The sequence below is a fragment of the Apodemus sylvaticus genome, chromosome 22 (genome assembly GCF_947179515.1).
Source record: "Apodemus sylvaticus chromosome 22, mApoSyl1.1, whole genome shotgun sequence".
In the NCBI taxonomy this organism is placed as follows: Eukaryota; Metazoa; Chordata; class Mammalia; order Rodentia; family Muridae; genus Apodemus; species Apodemus sylvaticus.
In genome coordinates this window covers 15,068,892-15,091,995 of record NC_067493.1, presented here as the reverse complement: position 1 = coordinate 15,091,995, position 23,104 = coordinate 15,068,892, and the positions used below count along the sequence as shown (strand labels likewise).

Below are 23,104 nucleotides of genomic sequence, written 5' to 3'. Positions count from 1 at the left end.
CCATTTCTTTATCAACTGTATATGATCTATATGTTCCTGATTATTCAAAATTAACCATTGTCATCCACAAAAATAGGGAGAAATCGATGTAAGATCCCAAGTTGGGTGCAGCCAGTCGATGAGAGTGTTGAGGTGAATTCAGGTGCTCATTGGGGGCAACACTTTGGTTGTGTCTGTGCAGGGGGTGTGGTGCCTAAGAGACAGGTGTTCAATGGTATCCTCCCGCTTTTGCTCATCCCCTTCGAGGGCACCAGTAGATAAATAATCCATGAGGCTGCTCTTTTACTTGCTGCAGGCAAAGGTGAGTTTGTCTTAGACTAGAGAGATCCAGACTTTTCTGAATTTGGTGAAGCTGGTGTCTAAATGCCAAGGTCATGGAGGGACCCATAACAAACAGAAAAAAGGAGCAAGCTTAGCTACATCCCTGACATACAACCTGCTCTCTTCTCCTTCCTTGGCCTTCACTTGCTGAAAGATCCCTACCTCCTCATCCCATCCCCCATCCCCACGCCCCACCCAAACCCCACCCCCGACCCCCATCCTGCCTGACCCTGGTCACAGTGGGAGAACCAACCTGGTTTTCTCTCTCTGAAGACACTGAGCATAATGGAGTCCTAAAAGAACCAAGTTTGTGCTAGGAGTCCAGGTTAGGAAAAGAAACCGATGAGGTCAGATGTCAGATGTTCCTTTAACTGGGTGCCAAGTGTTGTTAGGAAACTGGACTCTAAGCTGTTGGGGTAGAATTTGCCTTCTATGTCTCCATGACACCCAGCACTCAACAACCCATCATCCTTTGGTGAGACCCTTGTTGAGCCCTTAGCATCTGGCGGCCACAGAGTGATGCTGAGGACACAGCGATGCGAGAGAGGAAGAGTGTACCAGAGAACTTTCCCTTGGCTTTGAACTCAGTCTAAATAAGCCAAGAAGTAAATGTCTATTGATTCCATGATGAGACATGAAATAAAGTAGAGCTAGATAAAGGGTCTGGATGGTCAGTCACGTGGCATTTGAGACAACAGAATACATCCAAAGAAAAAGCGGAGTCGAGGCTCTCCGAGGGGCATGGGTCTGGCTTGTGCATGATTAGAAGGCCACTGTGCCTTCACGAGAGAAGGCCAGGTAGCTAAGGATGCCCGGGCACACTATCTTGAGAGGGCTCCACATAGGACCATGGAATCATCTCACTTGCTGGTTCGGAAACTGAATTCGGAGATGGTAAAAGTATGTTCAGCTGGCAGGGAGGGGAAAGAGTAGGCGAATGAACAGCAAGACACAATGGAAGATTGCAGATACAATTTGTACTGTGGGAGAAAATCTACACAAACACGTTTAGGGTGTGGCCCTAAACCTAAGGGGCTGGCCCTCTCCAACTGGCAAGAGTTCCCATGCCCAGATTACAAATGCATTGACCACAAACACAGCTTCATTTCCCTGTAGAAATGAAACTTTAGTCCTTTCAAAGAAACTCTGATATAAACCCTATGTTTACAGTGACTGCTTCTCCTCCCAGTCCAGCAAGACTCAATTTTCCTAGTCTCAGACTCTTCCCCCTTTGGCCAGCACAAGAATGTTAATTGAGAGTATTTTTGTGAGTCAGAGGTTCCCTACAGTGAAAGCCTGGGATGTTGGCTAGAGATCAATTTTTTATAGTGATCTAGTCATATCCGATATAGCCAGGGATGGTAGCAGAGCCCCTGAAACTTTCACATCTTTATAGACCCCTGACCCTTGACTCTCTCCAGATACAGACACACACTTCTGAAGTCTGTGTCCCATACAGCGCTAGTCTTTTCAACAGCCCCACCTAGACAAGCAAATTACTGGAGAATGATAATACTTCACAATAACAAGCAAACTAGCCGAGTGCCAACCCCTACTCCCGCCTGTAGCCCTGGTAGGGGGTCTGGAATCACTGCTGCCAAATGACTCTCTTTTTTTTCCTTTGACTTCAGTTATTTGAAAACCTTTCGCTACTGCTCCTATGTTCCCCATGTCCGAATCTGTATGCCGTCGACTGATGGTATTTCTTCATCTGAGGACCTCTTGGCTAACGGTATCCTCAGAGTGTCTGTCTGGGTTATAGCTTTCATTACCTGCGTCGGAAATTTCCTTGTCATAGCCGTGAGATCTCTCATTAAGGCCGAGAACACGACTCATGCTATGTCCATCAAAATCCTTTGTTGTAAGTATGCGTCTTGTATAAATAAAATGTCTTCTATAAGGTGATATGTTTATGATGCATGTGTATGTGATGTATATACAGGATTGTATAGTCAACAAGTATCCTTCAATACAAATTAGCCTCAGTGGGCAAATACTTTCTAGATGTGAATGAACTGTTCTTGTGACAGCCCTGGGAATCACGTCTTAGATATGGAAACCCCAGTCAATGAGTGGGGGATGAAAGATGGAACACGTTTTGATATTTGTAAACTAAATGCCATGTATTATTAATTTCAATTACAAAAGCCCACACGCTTGAGGTTCTCTCCTCCTGCCACTGACAAAAAAAAAGATGGACAGATATTTGTGTTGGTCAAGAATATTTTGTTAACTATACAAGTAGTATATATTTTCATCTAAGTACTACCCCTTAGAAACTGTTAGTACCGAGACCTGTGACATCATATAGGCAACAATAAGCACAGTGCGACCTATAGGCCTGTTGCCAAGGCAACAGCCGCCATATACCCAGAATTCAATGGGCCTACCTTTACCTGTAATTTATGTCATCATAATTGGGTAGCATCTCTCTTTTTCTCTTTCTTTTCCTTCCTTCTTCCCTCTAGCTGCCCCTTTGCCCCACCCTAAATGAAGCTCCCACGTGGAACTGTTTGGTCTGGTGTGGTCCCTCATTGCGGCCAGCATCTCCGCCTTGCCTTGGCAACCTGCACGTAAAAACAACAGAAACTGTTACCCCTTTCCAGTCTCTTAACTCGAAATCAGGTCCACTGGCTGGTTAGTCTAGTAGGTTGTTACATCGGTTCATTAATACAGGAAGAAGGATCTAGGAAAACAAAAGGAGAGATGCTGAACGCACCTGTCTTGGGCTGCTTGGTCCTGCAGGTGCCGACTGCCTGATGGGGGTGTACCTGTTCTCCGTGGGCGTCTTTGACATCAAGTACCGAGGGCAGTATCAGAAGTATGCGCTGCTGTGGATGGAGAGTGTGCCCTGCCGCCTGCTGGGCTTCCTGGCCACGCTGTCCACGGAGGTCTCCGTCATGCTGCTGACATTCCTGACCTTGGAGAAGTTCCTGGTCATCGTGTTCCCGTTCAACAACCTGCGCCTGGGCAAGTGCCAGACTGCCGTGGTCCTTGCCAGCATCTGGGTGGCGGGATTTCTCCTAGCGGCCATTCCCTTCACCAGCGAGGATTATTTTGGCAACTTCTATGGGAAAAATGGAGTCTGCTTTCCACTTCATTACGACCAAGCAGAAGATTTTGGAAGTAGAGGGTACTCCCTTGGGATTTTCCTAGGTAAATTTCATCTTTAGCTTCCACAGAGACACCACCATCTTTCTAGAAATGACACAAAGCATCACATGTGCATCTGTTCACTCTGAAAGCAAACAAAGTTCTTGGCATGCATTTTGTAGGTATTTTTTATTAAACTTTTATTGTTGAGGTTTAGTGTGGAAAACACACTGAAAGACACACTCTGAGGATCTTTGGGTGATTTTTTTTAAATTGCTCCTTGTTCTTTTTTTTTTTTTATTCATTCACAATGAATTTTTCCAGGCCATAGTCATTGCCCTGAAACCCTACCAAATTACTCAGACTCCTTTTAAATCATTTTAACAATGTAGTTATAATTTAAATAAATATTAATAAAACTCTGGAAACTCAGACCAGATTGCCAAAACACCCGCACATTTATTGCCTTTTGTAAACACGGCTCTTGAGGTCCCTCAAAACAAATTCTTTTCAGCTTTCTTTGTTTTTGTTTTTTGTGGGTTTTTTTTTTTTTTTTTTTTTTTTTTTTTTTTTTTTTTTTTGGTTTTTTTCGAGACAGGGTTTCTCTGTATAGCCCTGGCTGTCCTGGAACTCACTTTGTAGACCAGGCTGGCCTCAAACTCAGAAATCCACCTGCCTCTGCCTCCCAGAGTGCAGGGATTACAGGCGTAAGCCACCACCGCCCGGCTTTTTTGTTTTTGTTTTTGTTTTTCGGCTTTCTTAATCCCTTGATTATTTTTTGTTTTGTTTTGTTTCTTTGTTTTTTGTTTTGTTTTTCTGAGACAGATTTCTCTGTGAAGCCCTGGCTGTCCTGAAATTCACTTTGTAGACCAGTTTGGCCTCGATCTCAGAAATCCGCCTGCTTCTGCCTCCCAGAGTGCTGGGATTAAAAGCGTGCACTGTATAACCTGTTTTAGTTCTGCTGGAATGGAGGCTCTTCCCACAGTCTTCCTTTACCTGAGACACGTCATTTCATCAGCCTCTCCTCTCATCCTCCTCATCAACTCCTTGATGCTTTTTCAAAAATACTTTTCCTCTGCCTTCTGCTCCTGCCTTTCTCTGCCCACTGCTGCTGTAATCTGAGACCTCACCTTGGTATTCTCACCGCTCCTGCTGTGACCCGCACCACATTCCCCCTCTTACCACCACCCCACCCCCCCACCCCCCTCCTCACTGTTCCACAGCACTGCTTATGAACACAGCCCTTTCCCTCTGGTCAGAAACCCACCAGTGTTCCAAAGTGCTCTCAAGGTCAACTTTAAATGGCTTGCTTAAAAGTCATCCTCATTAGGGGTGGCCCTAAGCTCTGTCCCTGGTTCTCCATTGATTCCTTTTCCTTCTCTGGAAAACAAAACTCTGTGTTTACATCATTTTGTTGATTCTCTTCAGACATCAGTCTTGTTTGGCAGCCATGTGTTCATAGGTGTCGTCCTCCCAGGATCCTGTAGGCTGTTTAGGCTTCCTCCTGACTCATTTCTTCACAGTACCTAGCACACATGATCTTCATAGCGACCTCTGACATGTATGTATGTGCCGACAGTCTACTTATAGGGACAAGCATTTACTGTGCATCTTCTATGGCCGTGCACAACATTAAGAACTAACCAGAGATACACCAGCCCCAGCACTCACAGATGCTGCAGGACAGCAGGATGCAGACTCTCAGCTGTATCCTCATAGCACAGGCCGAAAAGCACCATGGGTAAAGAGTATAGGCTATCTACATCTGAGGACAAGGGAAGGCTTCGAAGGAGAAATGAAGACCCAGCGATGGGGAGGCACAACCAAGACGGAGGATAGGGGTGGGAGCTGTATTCCGGGAAAAGATGGTGGGTTCAAAGTGGACCCCAGCTCCAAGGGCCAGACAGGCCCGGTTGACGTGCTAAGGGAGAGGGACGTGGCTGGCTTTTATACCTAAGGCGCAAGACTGCTTAGACAGATTAAGCACCTACAATAGAATCATTTTCTTTTATGCTAAGCTAAACTCTCAAACCAGTGTTATAAAATCCCATTGTACGACAATATAGTGAGCCCATGGAAGAGGAAATGCTGTGGATAAAAATAACCTTGAATTTAAACTGTTTCCCCAGCCATTACCAGTCTTCCACACAGTCTAAATTCAGTTTAGGAATGTTTTCAGTAGATCTGGAAATATATGCAAATTGTATGCTTATTAAAAGAAATTTGATAATCACTATTTTGGATTTTTTTATTACATTACAGCAAGAATAAAGCAAGCAAAAAAAACCCAAATCAATGTTATAGGGGATGGCTGTGAAGCAATTTGGCCCAAAAGAGCTCATTTAGTTGTATTTTTAACATTTTTATCTCTTTTCTAAATGGAGTTTAAAGGGTTCTGAACCAAAATAGTTTAAACTACTGTGGACAAAAGTAAACAAAAAATGCATTTTGTTTTTATATACTATGTTTATTGAAATGCCCAAAGCTTAAAGAATAATGCTTCTGAGGCAATTATATTCATGATAAATTCTAAGATTATTTTATTCATATGTATAAGACAAGTAAGATTGTTATCTACTTTTGAGACATGCATTTAATCACAGCATCACCTTAAGGGGTGACTTTCCGGGAACCAGCATGTGTGTGTGTGTGTGTGTGTGTGTGTGTGTGTGTAAGTGAGAGAGAGAGAGAGAGAGAGAGAGAGAGAGAGAGAGAGAGAGAGAGAGAGAGAAAGACAGTCTTGCTTCATAGTATTCTAGATCTGAGTTTCCAGCCCTAATTCTTCGTGAAGAACTTACATCTTTGAAATCTTCTTTTAAGGCTAATAAAAACCCGAATTCTTGATCTTATTTCCTGAACTTGGGAAGTTTAGCTTCATAGCTCTGAGAACGCAGGAGAGGGCACTTCCGAGAAGGCCAGTGCCAGGTGCCGTATTGGCAGCCACGTTGCAGTGCCTCTCTGCCAACCACGCAGAGAATGTAAAACAAGCATGCTTTTCCCAACAGGTGTGAACTTGCTGGCTTTCCTCGTCATCGTGTTTTCCTATGTCACCATGTTCTGCTCCATTCAGAAAACGTCACTTCAGACTGCAGAAGTGAGGAGCCACATCGGGAAGGAGGTGGCTGTTGCGAACCGGTTCTTTTTTATCGTGTTCTCTGATGCCATCTGCTGGATTCCTGTGTTTGTCGTTAAGATCCTGTCTCTCCTTCAAGTGGAGATACCAGGTCAGTCCCTTTCCTCATGCCCAGCAGGTACACAGTGTCTTCTCAGAACCTTTGATTGACAAGACCAGAGTCTTGGACAGTACCCTGCACAAAGTAAACTCTTCATAAGTACCTGTGGTATCGAAAAACAATTAACACTCCCACCCCAGTGTTTTACATTTAGTATTCTAATTATCTTGCTTCTACCTGAGCTGGCTAGTCCTTAGCCAAGAATATGAAGGAAAGATAGATAAATAGCTACATACATACATACATACATACATACATACATACATACATACATACATACTGTCTTAGTTTGGGATTTATTTCTGTGAACAGGCATCGTGACCAAAACACCTCTTATCAAGGACACCATTTAATTGGAGCTGGCTTACAGACTCAGAGGTTCAGTCCATTGTCATCAAGGCAGAAGCATGGCAGCATCCAGGCAGACATGGTGCTGGAGGAGCTGAGTTTTACATCTTGTTCCATTGGCAACAGAAGGGCACTGACTGCCTTGGGAAGGCGGCCAGGAGACTCTCCTCCACACTAGGCAGAGCTTGAGCATAGGACCTCAAAGCCCACCCTCACAGTGATGTATTTCCTCCAACAAGCCCACACCTCCTAATAGAGCCATTTCCCATGGGCCAAACATAAGCAGAGAGATAGATAGATAGATAGATAGATAGATAGATAGATAGATAGATAATGGATGGATGAATGCACAACACAATACCCAGTAACCAAGTAGAATCAAGACCCTTAAAGCTTAATTAACCAGATTTATAAATAAATGACAATTTTATAAGATGCCAATACAGTAGTTTCAGAGACAATTGATAATGATAAAAGCTTTATCCCAATATTTCTTTCTTTCTTTCTTTTTTGTTTGTTTGGTTGTTTGTTTGTTTGTTTTGAGACAGGGTTTCTTTGTGTAGTCCTGGCTGTCCTGGAACTCACTCTGAAGACCAGGCTGGCCTTGAACTCAGAAACCCACCTGCCTCTGCCTCCCAAGTGCTGGGATTACAAGCGTGCGCCACCATGCCCGGCCTATCCCAATATTTCTAACCTTGTGAAATCATAGCTACTTGTGGCTGTATAGAACCGTGTGGGATCAGGATCTTCTTTCTGTCCATCCACCTCCTTCTTGGTTTTTTTCCCTGTCTCTCTCCAAGACACTCCTGTCTCTGCAACTCTTAGCTCTGCCTCCCTTTTCCCTGTCCAATCACAGGCCTCCTCTGTACTAATGTCATTGGACAGGGAAAATCCTGGAACACCACCACAGCCCTCATAAGACTCCCAATTCCAGCCATCTTCTCCTGCAGACTCTCCTTCTACCCCATCCCACCCTACCCCTACCTAACCCCCACTTTTCCCTCCCTTACCTACAGGTCCCAGTCTGTTGAAAAATCTACTCTATTTCCCCCTCTGAGGGAGATCCTCGTGAGCCCCACTTAGACCCTCCTCTTTACCTAACCTCTCTGGGCCTACAGATTGTATCTTTGTTATCATTTGCTTGATGGCTAATATCCACTTACGAGTGAGTCTACACCCCATTTGTCTTTCTGAGTCTAGGTTACCTCACTCAGGAAAACTTTTTTTCTAGTGCCATACATTCGCCTGTGAATTTCATGATATCATTTTGTTTTAAAGCAGAGGAGTACTCCATCTTTGTAATTGTATAAATTTAAAAGTGTACTCCATTGTATAAATGCACCACATTTTCTTTATCCATTCTTCTGTTGAGAGGCATCTACGTTGTTTCCAGATTCTGGTTATTATGAATAAAGACAAAATGAACATGAGTGAGTAATGTCCTGGTGGCAGGATGTAGTGTCCTTTGGGTTTATGTCCAAGAGTGGTATAGCTGGGTCTTGAGGTAGATTGATTCCCAACTTTCTGGAGAACTGCCATATTGATTTCTGTACTGTCTATTCCAGTTTGCAATGGAGGAGTGTTTCCTTTGCTCCACACCCTCAACAGCATGAGCTGTCACTTGCTTATTGATTGTTTTATTGTTAGCCATCCTGACAGGTGTAAGATGAAATCTCAGAGTAGTTTTGATTCATATCTCCCTGATGGTTAAGGATACTGAACATTTCTTTAAATTTTCTCAGCTATTGGAGATTTCTTTTGAGAATTTTTTGTTTATATCTGTTCCCCCGTTTTTAAAATTGGATTATCTGGTGGTTTTTGTTTTTGTTTTTTTTTGTTTTGTTTTGTTTTGTTTTGTTTTGTTTTTTTGATAGCTAGTTTCTTGAGTTCTTTCTGTATTTTATATATTAGTCTTCTATCAGGTGGGAAGTTGGTTTTTAAAAAAAATCTTTTCCCTTTCTGTAGGCTGCTGTTTTGACAGTGTCCTTTGCCATACAGAAGCTTTTCAGTTTCTTGAAGTCCGTCTTATTAATTGTTGATCTAGTGCCTGCGCTATAGCTGTTGTGTTCAAAAAGTCATCTCCTGTGCCGATGCATTCGGGGATATTCCCCACTCTCTCTTCTGTTAGATTCGGTGGATCTGGTTCTATGCTGTAATCTTTGATCCACTTGGACTTGAGTTTTGTGCAAGGTGATTAAAAGAGATCTATTTGCATTCTTCTGCATGCAAGCATTCAGTTTGACCAGCACCATTTATTGAAGACACTGAGTTTTACTGTGTGTTTCTGGCTTATCCAAAATCAGGCGTCTATAGGTGTGTGGATTTAAGTCTGGACTTTAATTCAATTCCATTGATCAACATGTCTATTTTTGTGCCAATACCATGTGGTTTAATATTATAGCTCTGTATAACTTAAAGATGGAAATGGTAGGATCCCCAGCCGTTCTTTTACTGTTTGGGATTGTTTTAACTATCCTGGGTTTCTTGCTTTCCCAAATGGAGTGGAGAATTGTCCTTTCAAGATCTATAAAGAATTGTGTTGGAATTTTGATGGGGATAGCACTGTTCCTGATTTTTGCTTTGAGTTTCTCATCATTTAATTTGATGTTGGCTTTAAGCCTGCTACAAAGTGCCTTTCTTATGTTTAGATATGTCCTTTGGATCCATAATCTCTCCAGGATTTTTAACATGATGGGAGTTTGCCTGTGGCCTTTTCTACATATAATGGGACGACCATGTGGTTTTTGTCATTCAGTCTGTTTAAATGATGGGTTACATTTACAGATTTTTCTATGTTGCCTCTCTGGGATGAAGCTTACTTGATTATGGTGGATGATCTTTTTGATGTGTTCTTGTACTCTGTTTGCAGTTATTTTATTGAGTATTTTTGCATCTATGATCATAAGAGTAATTGGTTTATAGTACTCTTTCTTTGTTGAGTCTTTCGATGAATATGGCTTCGTAAAATAAATCAAACAATGTCCCTTCTGTTTCAATCTTGTGGAATAATTTAAGGAGTATTGGAATTAACTCTTCTTTGAAAGCCTGGTAGAATTCTGTGCTAAACCCATCTGGATCTAGTTTTTGGTTGACTGGCTGGCTGGCTGGTTGGTTGGTTGGTTTGATTTGGTTTTTGGTTGTGGGATTGGCTTGTTTGTTTTTTTGGAAGAGACTTTGAATGGCTGCTTCTATTTCACTGAGGGTTAAAGATTAAATCATTTATCTCGTCTTGATTTAACTTTGGTAAGTGGTACCTTTCAAAAAATTATCCGTTTCTTTTAGATTTTCCAAATTGATCGAGTTCATGGTTTTTTTTTTTCAAGTATGCCCTTATGATTCTCTGGAATTCCTTGGAGTCTTTTGTTATCCCCACCCCCACCTTTGCTTTCTAGTTCTGACTTTGTTAAGTTGGAGATTCTCTCTCCACCTACCAGTTAGTTTGGATAACAGTCTATCATATTGCTTTTTCTCAAAAAAAAGTAAAGAAAAGAAAAGAAAACGACTCTTTGTTCTCTTTGTTTCTATCTTATTGATCTCATCCCTCAGTTCCATTGTTTCCTGCTGTAGACTCCTCTCGAGTTTGATTGGTTCTTTTTGTTCTTGGCTTTCAGGTATGCTATTATGGTGCTAGTATGGGATCTCTCTGACTTTTTGATGTAGGCACTTGGTGCTATAAACTCTCTTCTTTTATGTAGGCACCACTTTTATTGTGTCCCATAAGTTCAGGCATGCTGTGTATTCATTTTCATTGAATTCTAAAAAGTCTTTAATTTCTTTATTTCTGAATTAACCCATTTTTCATCCAGTAGAGAGTTGTTCAGTTCCATGAGCTTGTAAGCTTTTTTTTTGTTGTTGTTGTTGTTGTTGTTGTTCGTTTGTTTCTGTTGTTCAGCTTTAATCTGTAGTAGTCAGAGAGGATGCAGGGAGTTATTTCCATTTTCTTATATCTGTTGAGACTTGATTTGTGTCCAGGTATGTGGTCAGTTTTGGAGAACGTTTCTTGAGGTGCTGAGAAGGTTTACTCTTTTGTGTTTGAGTGAAAAGTTTTGTAAACACCTGAGGTCCATTTGGTTTACAAGTTTTGTTAGCTCCAACATTTCTCTGTTTAGTTTCTGCCTGGATCACTTGTCCATTGGTGGGAGTGGGGTATTGAAGTCTCCCACTATCTGTGTGTGAGGGTCAATATGTGATTTAAGCTGTAGTAGTGTTTCTTTTATAAACTTGTATAACATCATCTTAGTGGATTTTCCTTTGATGAGTATGAAGTACCCTTCTCTATCTCTTCTGAGTAGTTTTGGTTTGAAGTCTATTTTGTTAGATATTAAAATGGCTGCCCAGCTTGCTTCTTAGGTCCATTTGCTCGGAATATCTTTTTCCTAACCTGTTACCCTGAGGTGATGCCTATCTGTTAGACAATGTCTTTTTATGGAGGACTTGAGACCATTAAGAGATCTCAATGGCCAATAATTGTTGATTCCTGTTACTTTGGTATTGTCATTGGTGCTGATGCTCATGCTGCTGGTGGTGGTGCTGGTGATGCTGGTGGTGATGGTGGTGGTGGTGGTGGTGGTGGTGGTGGTGGTGGTGGTTGTGGTAATGGTGGTGGTGGTGGTAATGGTGGTGGTGGTGTGTGTTTCCCTTCTTTTGATTTTGCTGGTGTGAGATTATTTCCTGGGTTTTAGCAGGTGTAGTTAACCTCTTTAGGTTGGAGTTTTCCTTCTAGCTCCTTCTGTGGGACTAGATTTGTAGAGAGATATTGTTCAAATTTGACTTTATCATGAAATATCTTCTTTCATCTACAGTGACTGAAAGTTTTGCTGGGTGTAGTCATTTGGTCTGGCATCTATGATCTCTTAAGGGTCTGCAGGACATCTGGCCAGGCCTCTGGCTTTTACAGTCTCCACTGAGAAGTTGGATATAGTTCTAACAGGTCTGCTTTTGTATATTACTTGGTATTTTTCCCTTGCAGCTTTTAATATTCTTTCTTTGCCCTGTATGTTTAGTGTTTTGACTATTAGGTGCCAAGAGGACTCTCTTTCATGGTGTTGTGTATGCGTCTTTTACCTTTATTGGTATTTCCTACTTTAGGTTAGGAAAAGTTTCTTCTAACTTAAAGAGGATTTTATTAAAAGCATTTTCTGGGCCTCGGAGCTTGGTTTCTTCTCCTTCTTACATTCCTATTATTCTTAGGTTTAGTCTTTTCATGGTGTCTCAGGTTTTCTGGATATTTTGAGTCAGAGGTTTTTAGATTTACCATTTTCTTTGACCGATAGATCATGTCTTCTATGCCTGAGATTCTCTCTTCCATCTCTTGTATTCTGTTGGTAATGCTTGAATCTGTACTTCCTGTTAGCATTCCTAATTTTTTTTTTCAATTCCAGAAGTCCCTTAGTCTGGGTTTTCTTTATTGATTCTATTCCCAATTTCAGGTCTTGAGCATGTTATTTCCTTACACTAGTTTGTGTTTTCCTGAATTTCTTTAAGACATTTATCCATTTCCTCTTTAAGGAAATGCTATCATATTCATAAAGGCTGATTTAAGGTCATTTTCTTGTGCTTCAGCTCTGTTGGAATATTCATAGCTGAGCTCTCCTGAAGAGTTAATGCCCTGGCTGTTGATTGTATTTTTACACTGACATTTCAGTATCTGGTTTGGGGATGATTAAATATCTAGGCACTGATTGCGGGATTTGTGGTTTTGTTTGAGATTTATTTATTATATGTAAGCACACTGTAGCTGTCTTCAGATACACCAAAAGAGTGAGTCGGAGCTCCTTAAGGATGGTTGTGAGCCACCATGTGGTTGCTGGGATTTGAACTTTATCAGTCAGTGCTCTTAACCGCTGAGCCATCTCTCCAGCCCTCTGGATGTGTCTTTGTGGGGTGGGTATTTTGTTCCTTGGTTTCTGTTTCCTCTCTGGATTTTGGGGGCATGTGATGCTGTATATTGCCTATTTTGGGGTCCTATTCAACTCTTCTGTCCATGAGGAATGCCTACTGGTGTTTGAAGGCTAGGAAAAATGGGATGGGGAAAGAAGGTTGGAGGAGAAGGTCCTTGTGATCCATTGAGGATGGGGTCCTCAATGGAAAGGGAGACCTCAGCAGGTTTCCTGCTACAGAGCTGCGATGTGACCGGGGGTGGGGGTAGGGGTGGGGTGGGGGGCATCGGATCTCAGGAGCAGGAGGAAAGATGCAGGTCTGTCTCCAACCTATTTGTTGCCCCGTGAGGAGTGGCCCTTGGGTTAGCAGAAGGATGCTTGCTGGAGTCTGGGACAAAGAAACAAGTTGAGGGAGGAAGGTTAGGAAGGGAAGATCTGTGGGATCCACAGGGGGAGCAGGGGGCAGGGGAGGATGTTCTGCTGCAGCACTGGAGATGAGATTGGGGAGCGGAGAGAAAAGGTCTGCGGACACAGCCTGTCTGGCTTTCGGGTAGGCACTGATATGTTCGATAAAGCCAAGGATATGTTTTATAGAACGTGGTATGGTGCCATGGGAAGGGGTACCTCAACGGGTCCATGCTGAGGCGTTCCTCCTCCGGAATAGAGTTTATTTGGGGGCATCAGAAGGAGAGTTGAGAAAGGACTGGAGGCAGAGAAAGAGAAAAAGAGGGGACAGAGAAGGAGGGTCGAGGAGAGAGAGAGAGACAGAGACAGAGAGACAGAAAGAGAGAAGCAAGCCGGTAACACATACAGATTTGGCCTGGGGAAAGAAAGTGGTCAGAGAGAGAAGGGAGTCAGGGAGTAAGAGAGAGAGAGGGAGAGGTCAAACAGTCCCTTTTGTAGCAAGCCTGACCTACAAGGCTGTTGCTAAGTAATGGCTGGGCCATAGAAGGCTGGCCAACAGGGCTGGCCGGTGGCTTAGCAGGGGGTGCCTGCAGCAGTTGCGGGCTGGGATTCAGCCATGAGTGGGGACCAGGAAGTCAGGTGGGGACGGTGAGTGGGGGAGGTTGCAGTTGGTGTTCTGTGGGAGCAATAGGAATGAGATGGGAACCGGGTGGGGTCGGGGGAGGGGAAGTGGGTCTTGGGGAACAGAGAGAGAGAGAGAGAGAGAGAGAGAGAGAGAGAGAGAGAGAGAGAGAGAGAGAGAGGATCCACTTTGTATTTCTTTTCAAACTTATTTCTCCAGGCACAATCACTTCCTGGATCGTGGTTTTTTTCCTTCCGGTAAACAGCGCCTTAAACCCCATCCTCTACACTCTCACCACCTCCTTTTTTAAGGACAAGTTGAAACAGTTGCTGCACAAACATCGGAGGAAATCCGTTTTCAAAGTTAAGAAGAAAAGTTTATCTGCTTCCATTGTGTGGACAGACGACTCCTCACTTAAACTTGGAGTGTTGAACAAAATAGCCCTTGGGAACAGTATAATGAAGCCGGTCTCCCCGTAGTGGTTTTGGATCACTGGACTTTGAGGGCACTACCTAAAACAAGGTACAATTTGGGGAAGATGGCATCTGAGACGGTTTCCAGCCTGGCCAGCAGCCACCCCGTTCAGCACCGGGGACACAGTGGAATGGCTGTCGGCCCCTGCATTCCGGTGACAGCTCTAGGACCCGTGGACCAAGCTGAGAATAATATCGCAAGCCTCTCCTTGGCGGCCCAGACCTGGCATGCACAAGTAAATCCATGTAGACTGACTGATACATGGCGGATCTCCAGGTAGTCAGCATTGCCTGCCAGCCTGGACGGGCAATTGTAGCCACTGCCACGGCCTTCTCTTACACCAAGTTGCACTGTCTGTTGAGTATGGGTATCCATGCTATCTTATTCCAGTGTGAGCATCACGACACAAAATGAACATCTTTGTCACTGCTCTTTGAGTAGCAAATGAAACCATCAACATCTTATTAATACTTTTGACAGCTTCTGCAGGCTGCTGGAATAGCAACGTTGAACACATTTCTTCGCACCAGTTTATCGTGACTAGCATGACCAGACAAGCGGGAGGCATGCCGCGGGAGACTAGCACCAGTCACTTCTTGACTTCTATTTAAACTCAGAAAAGCTGAGATCTTAGATGTTTTTCCTAAAGTTACCCATGGAGCAAAGGAAATCAGAAACCCAAACTTCCCCAAACAGTTAAAATTCTCCAGTGCTTTAGAATAATATTTTTATTGCTGGTAAGTTCTCTTCTCATTTAGCACAGAGACAAGGAGAGTTAAAAGATGTCTCAGGATGGCCGGTCTGACCTGGGGCCATTTGCTTACTTGCACAAATCCTCCCTACCCCCATTCCCACACAAAAAACGCCAGAAATGATGGCTTTGTTTTTTGAACGTGAAAAATGTTTATGAAGACTTGGACACTTTTATACTGAAAGTTTATAAATGCGGGGGAAAGAACACTATGAATAAATTTATATTTTGCATTTGTCTGTGTTACTTTAAGCTTGACAATGTGGGTAGGTTTGCACGTGGCTTAACGCATACAGCATTGCTAGGGCGCACACCACTGTCTCACCAGACACGCTGACATTTCTGTTCTGTTGCCAAAGACTGAAACAGTAAGTGAACTTTGTTACCTCCCTCCCCTTGTTTCTGGGTTCCTTGGAAGAGAAAAATATAAGCATCTGTCTAAGCATACCATGTCACCTTTTTCAACAGAGTGAATGGAATAAATAGTCTTCTATCCTGTAGCATCCAGAAAACAAAAACCTAGAAGCAGTCACAGTTCTCCTGGTTTATTTGCTACCTAACACTGACTGAAGTCATAAAACAGGTTCCTCCATTTAATCAAGACCGTGTTTCTTCTATCAGGGAGCGATCCCACATTTGGATTCTATGAATGGCGCCCACTACCTGTGAGCAGGCTGCTTTTCTCCCTGAAGTTGTTTCCTTTCCCGTTTCTTCACTGGTTATGCAGACTCACTGCTGACATCTCGTTAAAGTCCTTAACCACTCTTATGATTTTGGATCTTAGATGTCTAATGGCTCCCAGCACTGTTGAGAGTTTATGGACCCTTCTGGAAGTAGGTCCTATATATTGAAAGTTAAGTCACCGGGGGTGTGGCCTTCAAAGGAGGCCATCTTAGCTCTACCCTTCCTTCGTTTCCAAGCTGCTGTGAAGGAGATGGGTTTTCTCAGTCCACTGAGGCAACACAGGCCGAGCTCCACCGACACCTCCTGCAGTGTTTGTCAAATCACTGCTTCCTTAAATGCTCAGCTCGGGTGGGTTTTTCCATGATGGACACACAATGGACACAGTCACGGCATGGCTTCTTCCAAATCCACGATCCAAACAAAGACTTACAGAAAGACTAGGTCCTCGGTCTAGAATATTTCAGTTTTGATCCCAAAACCTTTGTCCATGGCCCATGACTAAGTGTGGTTAATTTTGTCGATTTGACACACAAACTTGACACACCTGAGCAAAGGAAATTCAAACGAGGAATTACCTTCATTCATTCGACTGGGCGTGTCAGTAAGAGATTTTCTTGATTGATAAGGTGGGAGCGCATTGTGTACGTTGCCGTTAGCATTCGGTCTAAGCTCCGCTCCACAGTTACCTAGCAACAGCCAGGTATGCTCCACCCCACAGTTACTGTCCACAGCCAGGTAGGCCTGGCCCACTATAAAAGGGTCTGCTTGTTCCCTCCTCCCTCTCTTGCCCTGTCTTGTTTCTCTCTTGCTCTTTCTCTGCCCCCCTTCTCCCCTCCCCACTCTCCACATGTTCATGGCCGACCTCTACTCCTCCTCTTCTCTTCTCTCCTCTCCTCTCCTCTCCTCTCCTCCTCTTCTCTCTCTCTCTGTCTGTCTCTGTCTCTCTCTTCCTTTCTCTGCCTCTACTACCCTCTTAACTCCCCTCCCCATGCCCTGAATAAACTATTCTATACTATACAGTCGTGTGGCTGGTCCCTCAGGGGAAGGGGTGCTTTGGCACAGGCCCTCTTTCCCCCATACCTCATCGAACCTCCATAGAATGTATTCTCCCCTTTTTATCTTTTTATAAACACATCAGTGCCAGCCCTAGACAAATGGGCTTGCTCTGTATAAGAAAGGCAGCTAAGAGCCGGGCGGTGGTGGCCCACGCCTGTAATCCCAGCACTCTGGGAGGCAGAGGCAGGCAGATCTCTGAGTTCGAGGCCAGCCTGGTCTACAGAGTGAGTTCCAGGATAGTCAGGGCTACACAGGGAAACCCTGTCTCGAAAAAAAAACAAATCCAAAAAAACCAAAAAGAGAGAGAGAGAGAGAGAGAGAGAGAGAGAGAGAGAAACAAAGAAAGGCAGCTGAGCAAGCCATAGAGAGCAAGTGGTAAGCATCATTACAGTTTCCAGGTAACTGTGGGGCGGAGACTACCTGGCTGTTGCTAAGTAACTGTGGGGCGGAGCTTAGAATGCTAACAGGCAAGGTACACATTGGGCTCTCCCATTAATTATCATGTGAAGCAGCATGGTCTATGCTTCAGTTTCTACTGAGAGTTCCTGCCCTGGCTTCCCTCCTTGATATAGTGTGACCTGACGTGTAAAAGGCCATAAACCCCTCCCCCATCCCCCACCCCCCCACCCCCCTACCCCTCCACCCCCTGGTGGTATTTGTCAGTGTTTTATCAGAGAAACAGAGAGACAATCAAGAATACCCAGTTATCTACCTGACAGCTGTCAGTCATCAATGTCCATGTTGTTCTTGAATGGAGGACTTGAGACACAAGTCATAGAAGCTTCTGGAAAGTTGGCAGTTTTATGGGAAACTAAAAACCACGTAGTAGTCACCAACCTGATGCTGTAGGGTCCAGTTAAGTCTGACAGCCTAGTGATTTACAATCTTACCCCATACTGTCACAGGGATAGAAAAAACATTACAAATATGTCTGCTTTTAGATAAGAATTCCCACTAGACGGTGGTGGGCACGCATCTTTAATCCCAGCATCCTGGAGGCGAAGACGAAGGCAGAGGCAGAGGCAGAGGCAGAGGCAGAGGCAGAGGCAGAGGCAGAGGCAGAGGCAGAGGCAGAGGCAGAGGCAGAGGCAGGCAGATCTGTGTGAATTAGAGGCCAGCCTGGCCTACAGAGGGAGTTCCAGGATAGCCAAGGCTATGCAAAGAAACCCTGTGGAGGAGGAAGAGGAGGAGGGGGGGAGGAGGAGGAGGAGGAGGAAGGAGGAGGAAGAGAAGGAGGAGGGTGGGGGAGGAGGAAGGAGGGGGAGGAGGAGGGAGGGGGAGGGGGAGGGAGGGGGAGGAGGAAGAGGAGAAGGAGAAGGAGGAGGAGGAAGAAGAAGAAGAAGAAGAAGAAGAAGAAGAAGAAGAAGAAGAAGAAGAAGAAGAAGAAGAAGAAGAAGAAGAAGAAGAAGAAGAAGAGAGGAGGAGGAGGGAAAAAGAAGGAAAGAAAGAGAAAGAGAATTCCCTCTTATCTCAATCGAATGAGGCCTTTTGTTAGTGCAAACCTGTTTTCTAAACCCAGATTTCTATATGACTATGTAAATACCATGTAAATCCAGGATTTTTTTTTTTTGACAGTCTAAACATCAGGTAGATATCACTTCAGCATCTGAGAGAAGCTATAGCCCGGGCCACCTCTGAGTTGGAGAGGATCGTGGTGAGCCGTACACTCCACGTTCCTCCATTGCATGTGTGTGAAGTGCGTCTTCTCTTGAAGAGAAGCGCACACCCTCAAAGATCCACAGGAGCCTCAGATGGAAGTCTAGGAAAACTAAGGGGTTTTTTTTTTATGTAATTTTTATTTCATTCTTACATCTCAATTATTTTTACTAATAGGATTGTTTACACCCACCACAATTTCTAAAACACCTTCTTTTTGATCACAGGCTATATCTGGTTAGTTTTTGTCAACCTGAAACACAAAGCAACAATCAGGGGAGGAGAGGCTCTCAACAGAGGCACTTCCTCCATCAGACTGGCCTGTGAGCTCATCTGTGTGACTTTGCTCATCCATGCATGAGGGCCCCGCCCACTGTGGGCGGGGCCATCCCTAGACAGGCAGATCTGCTACACAAAACTGTAGCCTGGGAGGTGGGGGATGAGCAAAGCAGTATGCACCATCCTTCTGGGTTCTCTGCTTCAGTTCCTGTCATGAGTTTCCTTATGTAATGAGCTATGTAACTTGTAAGCCAAAGTAACCTTCTCTTCCCCAAGTTGTTTTTGGTCATGGTGTTTATCACAGGGACTTGGGTTTTAAAGAAAGAGATTTGAGCTTGACGTGCAGACAGTGGCAGCAAGACATGTTTCTCACCTGTCTTTATGCCCTACCTCAGCTCCTTTCATAGCATTGGTACCTAGCGTGGGTAAGCCACACAGCTTCATTCTCTTAAAGAAATTGAGGGTACTCTGAAGGGTACTCTGGGGTCAGATAGAACCCACACTTGCTGATTCTTTACCCCCCCCCCCTTGTATCAGCCTCTGTTTAATAAGCAATGCAGAGAGCTACAGAATGCACACCACAAAAAATGAGAAATGGGAGACTTTGAAAAAGTATGTACAACCTAGAATCTCAGCTTCTAGATCAAACCAGGAATACATGCTAGATGTGGAGATAAGGTTGTGTGAGGGGCTTTTAGCACAGCATAAGGACATATGTTATCATGTTACCAGAAGTGACCTGTAGTGGTTTGGATGAGAATGGCCCCAGAGGCTCATATGCTTGCTTCCCAGTTGGTGGAACTGTTTGGGAAGGATTAGGAGGTGTGGCCTGGCTGGAAGAGGCGTGGCACTGGGGCAGGCTTTAAGAGTTCAAAAGCCCACCAGTTAGTCAGTCTTCATTTCTCCTGCCTTTGGATCAGATGGGAGCTCTCAGCTATTGGCCCAGCGTCATGTCTGCCCACCTGTCTTCCTGCTACCTGTCATGATGATCCCAGACTCTAACCCTTTGGAACTGTGAGCTTACAAATTTAATATTTTAAAAATATAAAAGTTACTTTGGTCATGCTGTTTTGCCCTGGCTATTGAAGAATAATTAAGACAGATCTTTGGAGACAGAGGCAGGAGGATCACAAATTGAAGACTAGCCTGGGCTATTGGAGAGCTATTGGTCTGAAGGTAGGAAGAAAGGAAGGAAAGGATGGAGGGAGGAATGATGGGGGGAGAAGGGATAAAGGAGAAGAGAAGAAAGAAAAAACATTAAAGGAGTTCCCATTGTCCTACTCTCTTATGCTAGAGAATAAGAAACTTAGCACAAAGTTCTCCCTTTATATTTATCTGTTTGTATGTTTCTATAACATAGGTCTGTTGTCAGATGACCTGTTGAATGCAAGGTAAAATACGCATATTTAATTCTGATGATGTTTATTTCTAAGCTACAAGATGAAGCTATTCTCTCTCTCTCTCTCTCATTTTGTTTCTGTTTTTGATTCTTTTTGTTTGTTTGGTTGGTTGGTTTTATTGGGTTTTTTGTTGTTGTTGTTGTTGTTTTCGAGACAGGGTTTCTCTGTGTAGCCCTGGCTGTCCTGGCCTCAAACTCAGAAATCCGTCTGCCTCTACCTCCCAAGTGCTGGGATTAAATGCATGCGCCACCACCGCCCGGCCAAAACTATTCTCCTATTTTTAGTTTATTTATTTTAACTTTGAATCTGGTTTTATTTTATTTCTTATTGAAAATAGATTATTTTTTTACATATGCTATATTCTGATTATGATTCTCCCTCCCACACAGAGCCACAGCTTGTCTTGCTCGCTCTCATTAGAAAACAAACAGGCAGCCAGGCGGCGGTGGTGGCGCGCGCCTGTAATCCCAGCACTTGGGAGGCAGAGGCAGGTGGATTTCTGAGTTCGAGGCCAGCCTGGTCTACAGAGTGAGTTCCAGGACAGCCAGGGCTACACAGAGAAACCCTGTCTCAGGAAAAAAAAAACAAAAAAACAAAAAACAAAAAAAAAACAAAAAAACAAAAAAACAAAAAAACAGGCATTTAAAAAAAAAGAAAAACTAATAAAATAAGATAAAAACAAACAGAAAAACAAAGAGCCAAAAATGGGGGGGGGCATAAACATGTACAGAAGCACAGACACACAGACACATAGACTGGCACACACAGACATCCCCCCCCCAAAAAAGGGGAAGGGGCTGGTGAGATGGCTCAGTAGGTAGGAGCACTGACTGCTCTTCCAAAGGTCCTGAGTTCAAATCCCAGCAACCACATGGTGGCTCACAACCATCCATAAAGAGATCTGACACCCTCTTCTGGTGTCTGAAGACAGCTACAGTGTACTTAGAGAAAATAAATAAATATATATTTTAAAAAATGGAAACCATAGCATGTAAACAAAAGACCTGTAGGGTGAAGGGGGAAAAAAATCCCCAGACAAAGCATTATGAGACAAAACAAAACAAAACAAACTCCATATTATTGATTTTGTCTCGTGTTGTCTGTCTGCGCTGGGAATGCGGCCTGGCCCTAAGAGTGGTTTGCACACCCACTCTGGTTGATGAAAATGAATGCTTCCTTTGCAAGTGGCTATCAACTGGAGACAGCTTCCGGGTTAGAAACGTGGGCTTGTGTCCACTTGTACTCTTCACTCTGGGACTCCATCAGGCCCAGATTTGTGCAGGCTCTGTGCATGCTGCCGCAGGCTCTGTGCCCGCCGCCGCAGGCTCTGTGCATGCTGCCGCAGGCTCTGTGAGTTCTGCTGTGTTTGCAAGGCTGTGTACCCTTGATCTTCTCCATCCCCTTTGGCTCTACTCTTTCTGCCTTCTCTCACTGAACGTGGAGAAACTGAGCGGTACCTACCGGGAGCCTTCACCCCTACTGACTAATGTTCAGGATACTGAAAAATACTCTGTGCTCTTTAGAGGGAAAAGGCAAATGCCAAGTCACCTACAAACCCTGTGATTTTCAGAGATGACCTGCATGTAAGGTATGCTGGTGCAATGGTGCCACAAAGCTTATGGGTTGTAGGCACAGTAGCTGAGTTTTTTATTTCTAGGCTGTTTACTCTTTAACTGATCCTCCAGCCCAAACCAACACGTCTGGCTTGGATAGAGCTTGCCAAGCCTGGCCTCTGGGGGGTGAGGCTTAAAAAGGCCTCTTTCTCCACATCAAAGCCTCATCTCCTGTGACAGATACAAGAATGTCCACTGTCCTTACCTGCATAATCAAACTGAGGCTATTCTTATTCAGTGGTTTGGGGAGAAAGCCCCCAAGTTCTGGAGAAATGCTTCCTATATCCTGTAAACTGGTTGAAACCTGTCTACACATCACTGGAAGGGTGCCCGGGATATTTCTCCATAAAGCATGGACAGGAGGGATGGGTTACAAGGGAAGGAATTGAGGAAAATTAGAACACACCGTGCAGAGCCTGGAACTAAAGTCCTCCAGAACCTCTACAGATCACTCCAATCCACAGTGACACTACCTAAATCCCAGCCAGACATGACAGGAGCTACATCTAGACCAGCAGAGAACCGTTAACACTTTTTTCTTTCAAGGCATATGTGGGAATGTATGCCACGTGTGGTGAGGGGAGGGTGCCTGTGGACCCCAGAGGAGTCAGATCCTGCAGAGCTAGACTTACATGTGATTGTGAGCTACTGGACATGGGTGTTGGGAATCAAACTCAAGTCCTTTGAAAGAACAATATGTGACCTTAACCACTGAGCCATCTCCCCGGCCTCACCCGGGAACACTTATGACTTATCAATTCTTTGTACTTGAGGTGCTATCACAATGGTGTTTGACTCACACACCATTGTAATGGGAATCAAAACCCTTTCCTGCTGCAAGCAAAGTCCATGTGGGACAATGAAATCCAGGGTCAGAAGAAAACACAGCTTTGGGTTAATTTACTCTTCCCTTTGTGGTAAGTGAGTTTCCTTGAAACTAGATTCGATAAACATATATTCTCTCCCTGTTAAGACCTATTATGTGTATTTAAGATAGAACCACACATTTAGGGGCTGGAGAGATGGCTCAGCAGTTAAAAGCACTGGCTGCTCTTACAAAGACCAGAGTTTGGTTCCCAGCCCCCACATGGTGGCTCATAACCATCTCTAATTATAGTTCTAGGGGATCTGATGGCCTCTATAGGCTTCTGTGGGTACCAGGCATGCACATGGTGAATGTATATATATTCAATCACAGCGGTCACAGCTACTTGGGAAGCAGAGGCAGGTGGATCATGAGTTCCAGGCCAGCCTGGGAAGTTTATAAGGTTCTGTCTATCTTTTGTTTTC

At 44.1% G+C, this 23,104-nt stretch overlaps 1 protein-coding gene across 1 annotated transcript in view; it reads left to right on the top strand.

Annotated features, from left to right (window-relative positions):
* Rxfp2 (relaxin family peptide receptor 2) overlaps window positions 1-14,466 on the top strand; it is a 63,131-nt gene extending 48,665 nt beyond the window's left edge. The window contains exons 15-18 of the mRNA XM_052168886.1: window positions 1,953-2,182; window positions 3,067-3,477; window positions 6,420-6,638; window positions 14,121-14,466. Of these exons, the coding sequence (XP_052024846.1) occupies window positions 1,953-2,182; window positions 3,067-3,477; window positions 6,420-6,638; window positions 14,121-14,380 (1,120 nt within the window). The 3' untranslated portion in view covers window positions 14,381-14,466. The remainder of the gene's footprint in view (window positions 1-1,952; window positions 2,183-3,066; window positions 3,478-6,419; window positions 6,639-14,120) is intronic.
* The last annotated feature ends 8,638 nt before the right edge of the window (window positions 14,467-23,104 follow it).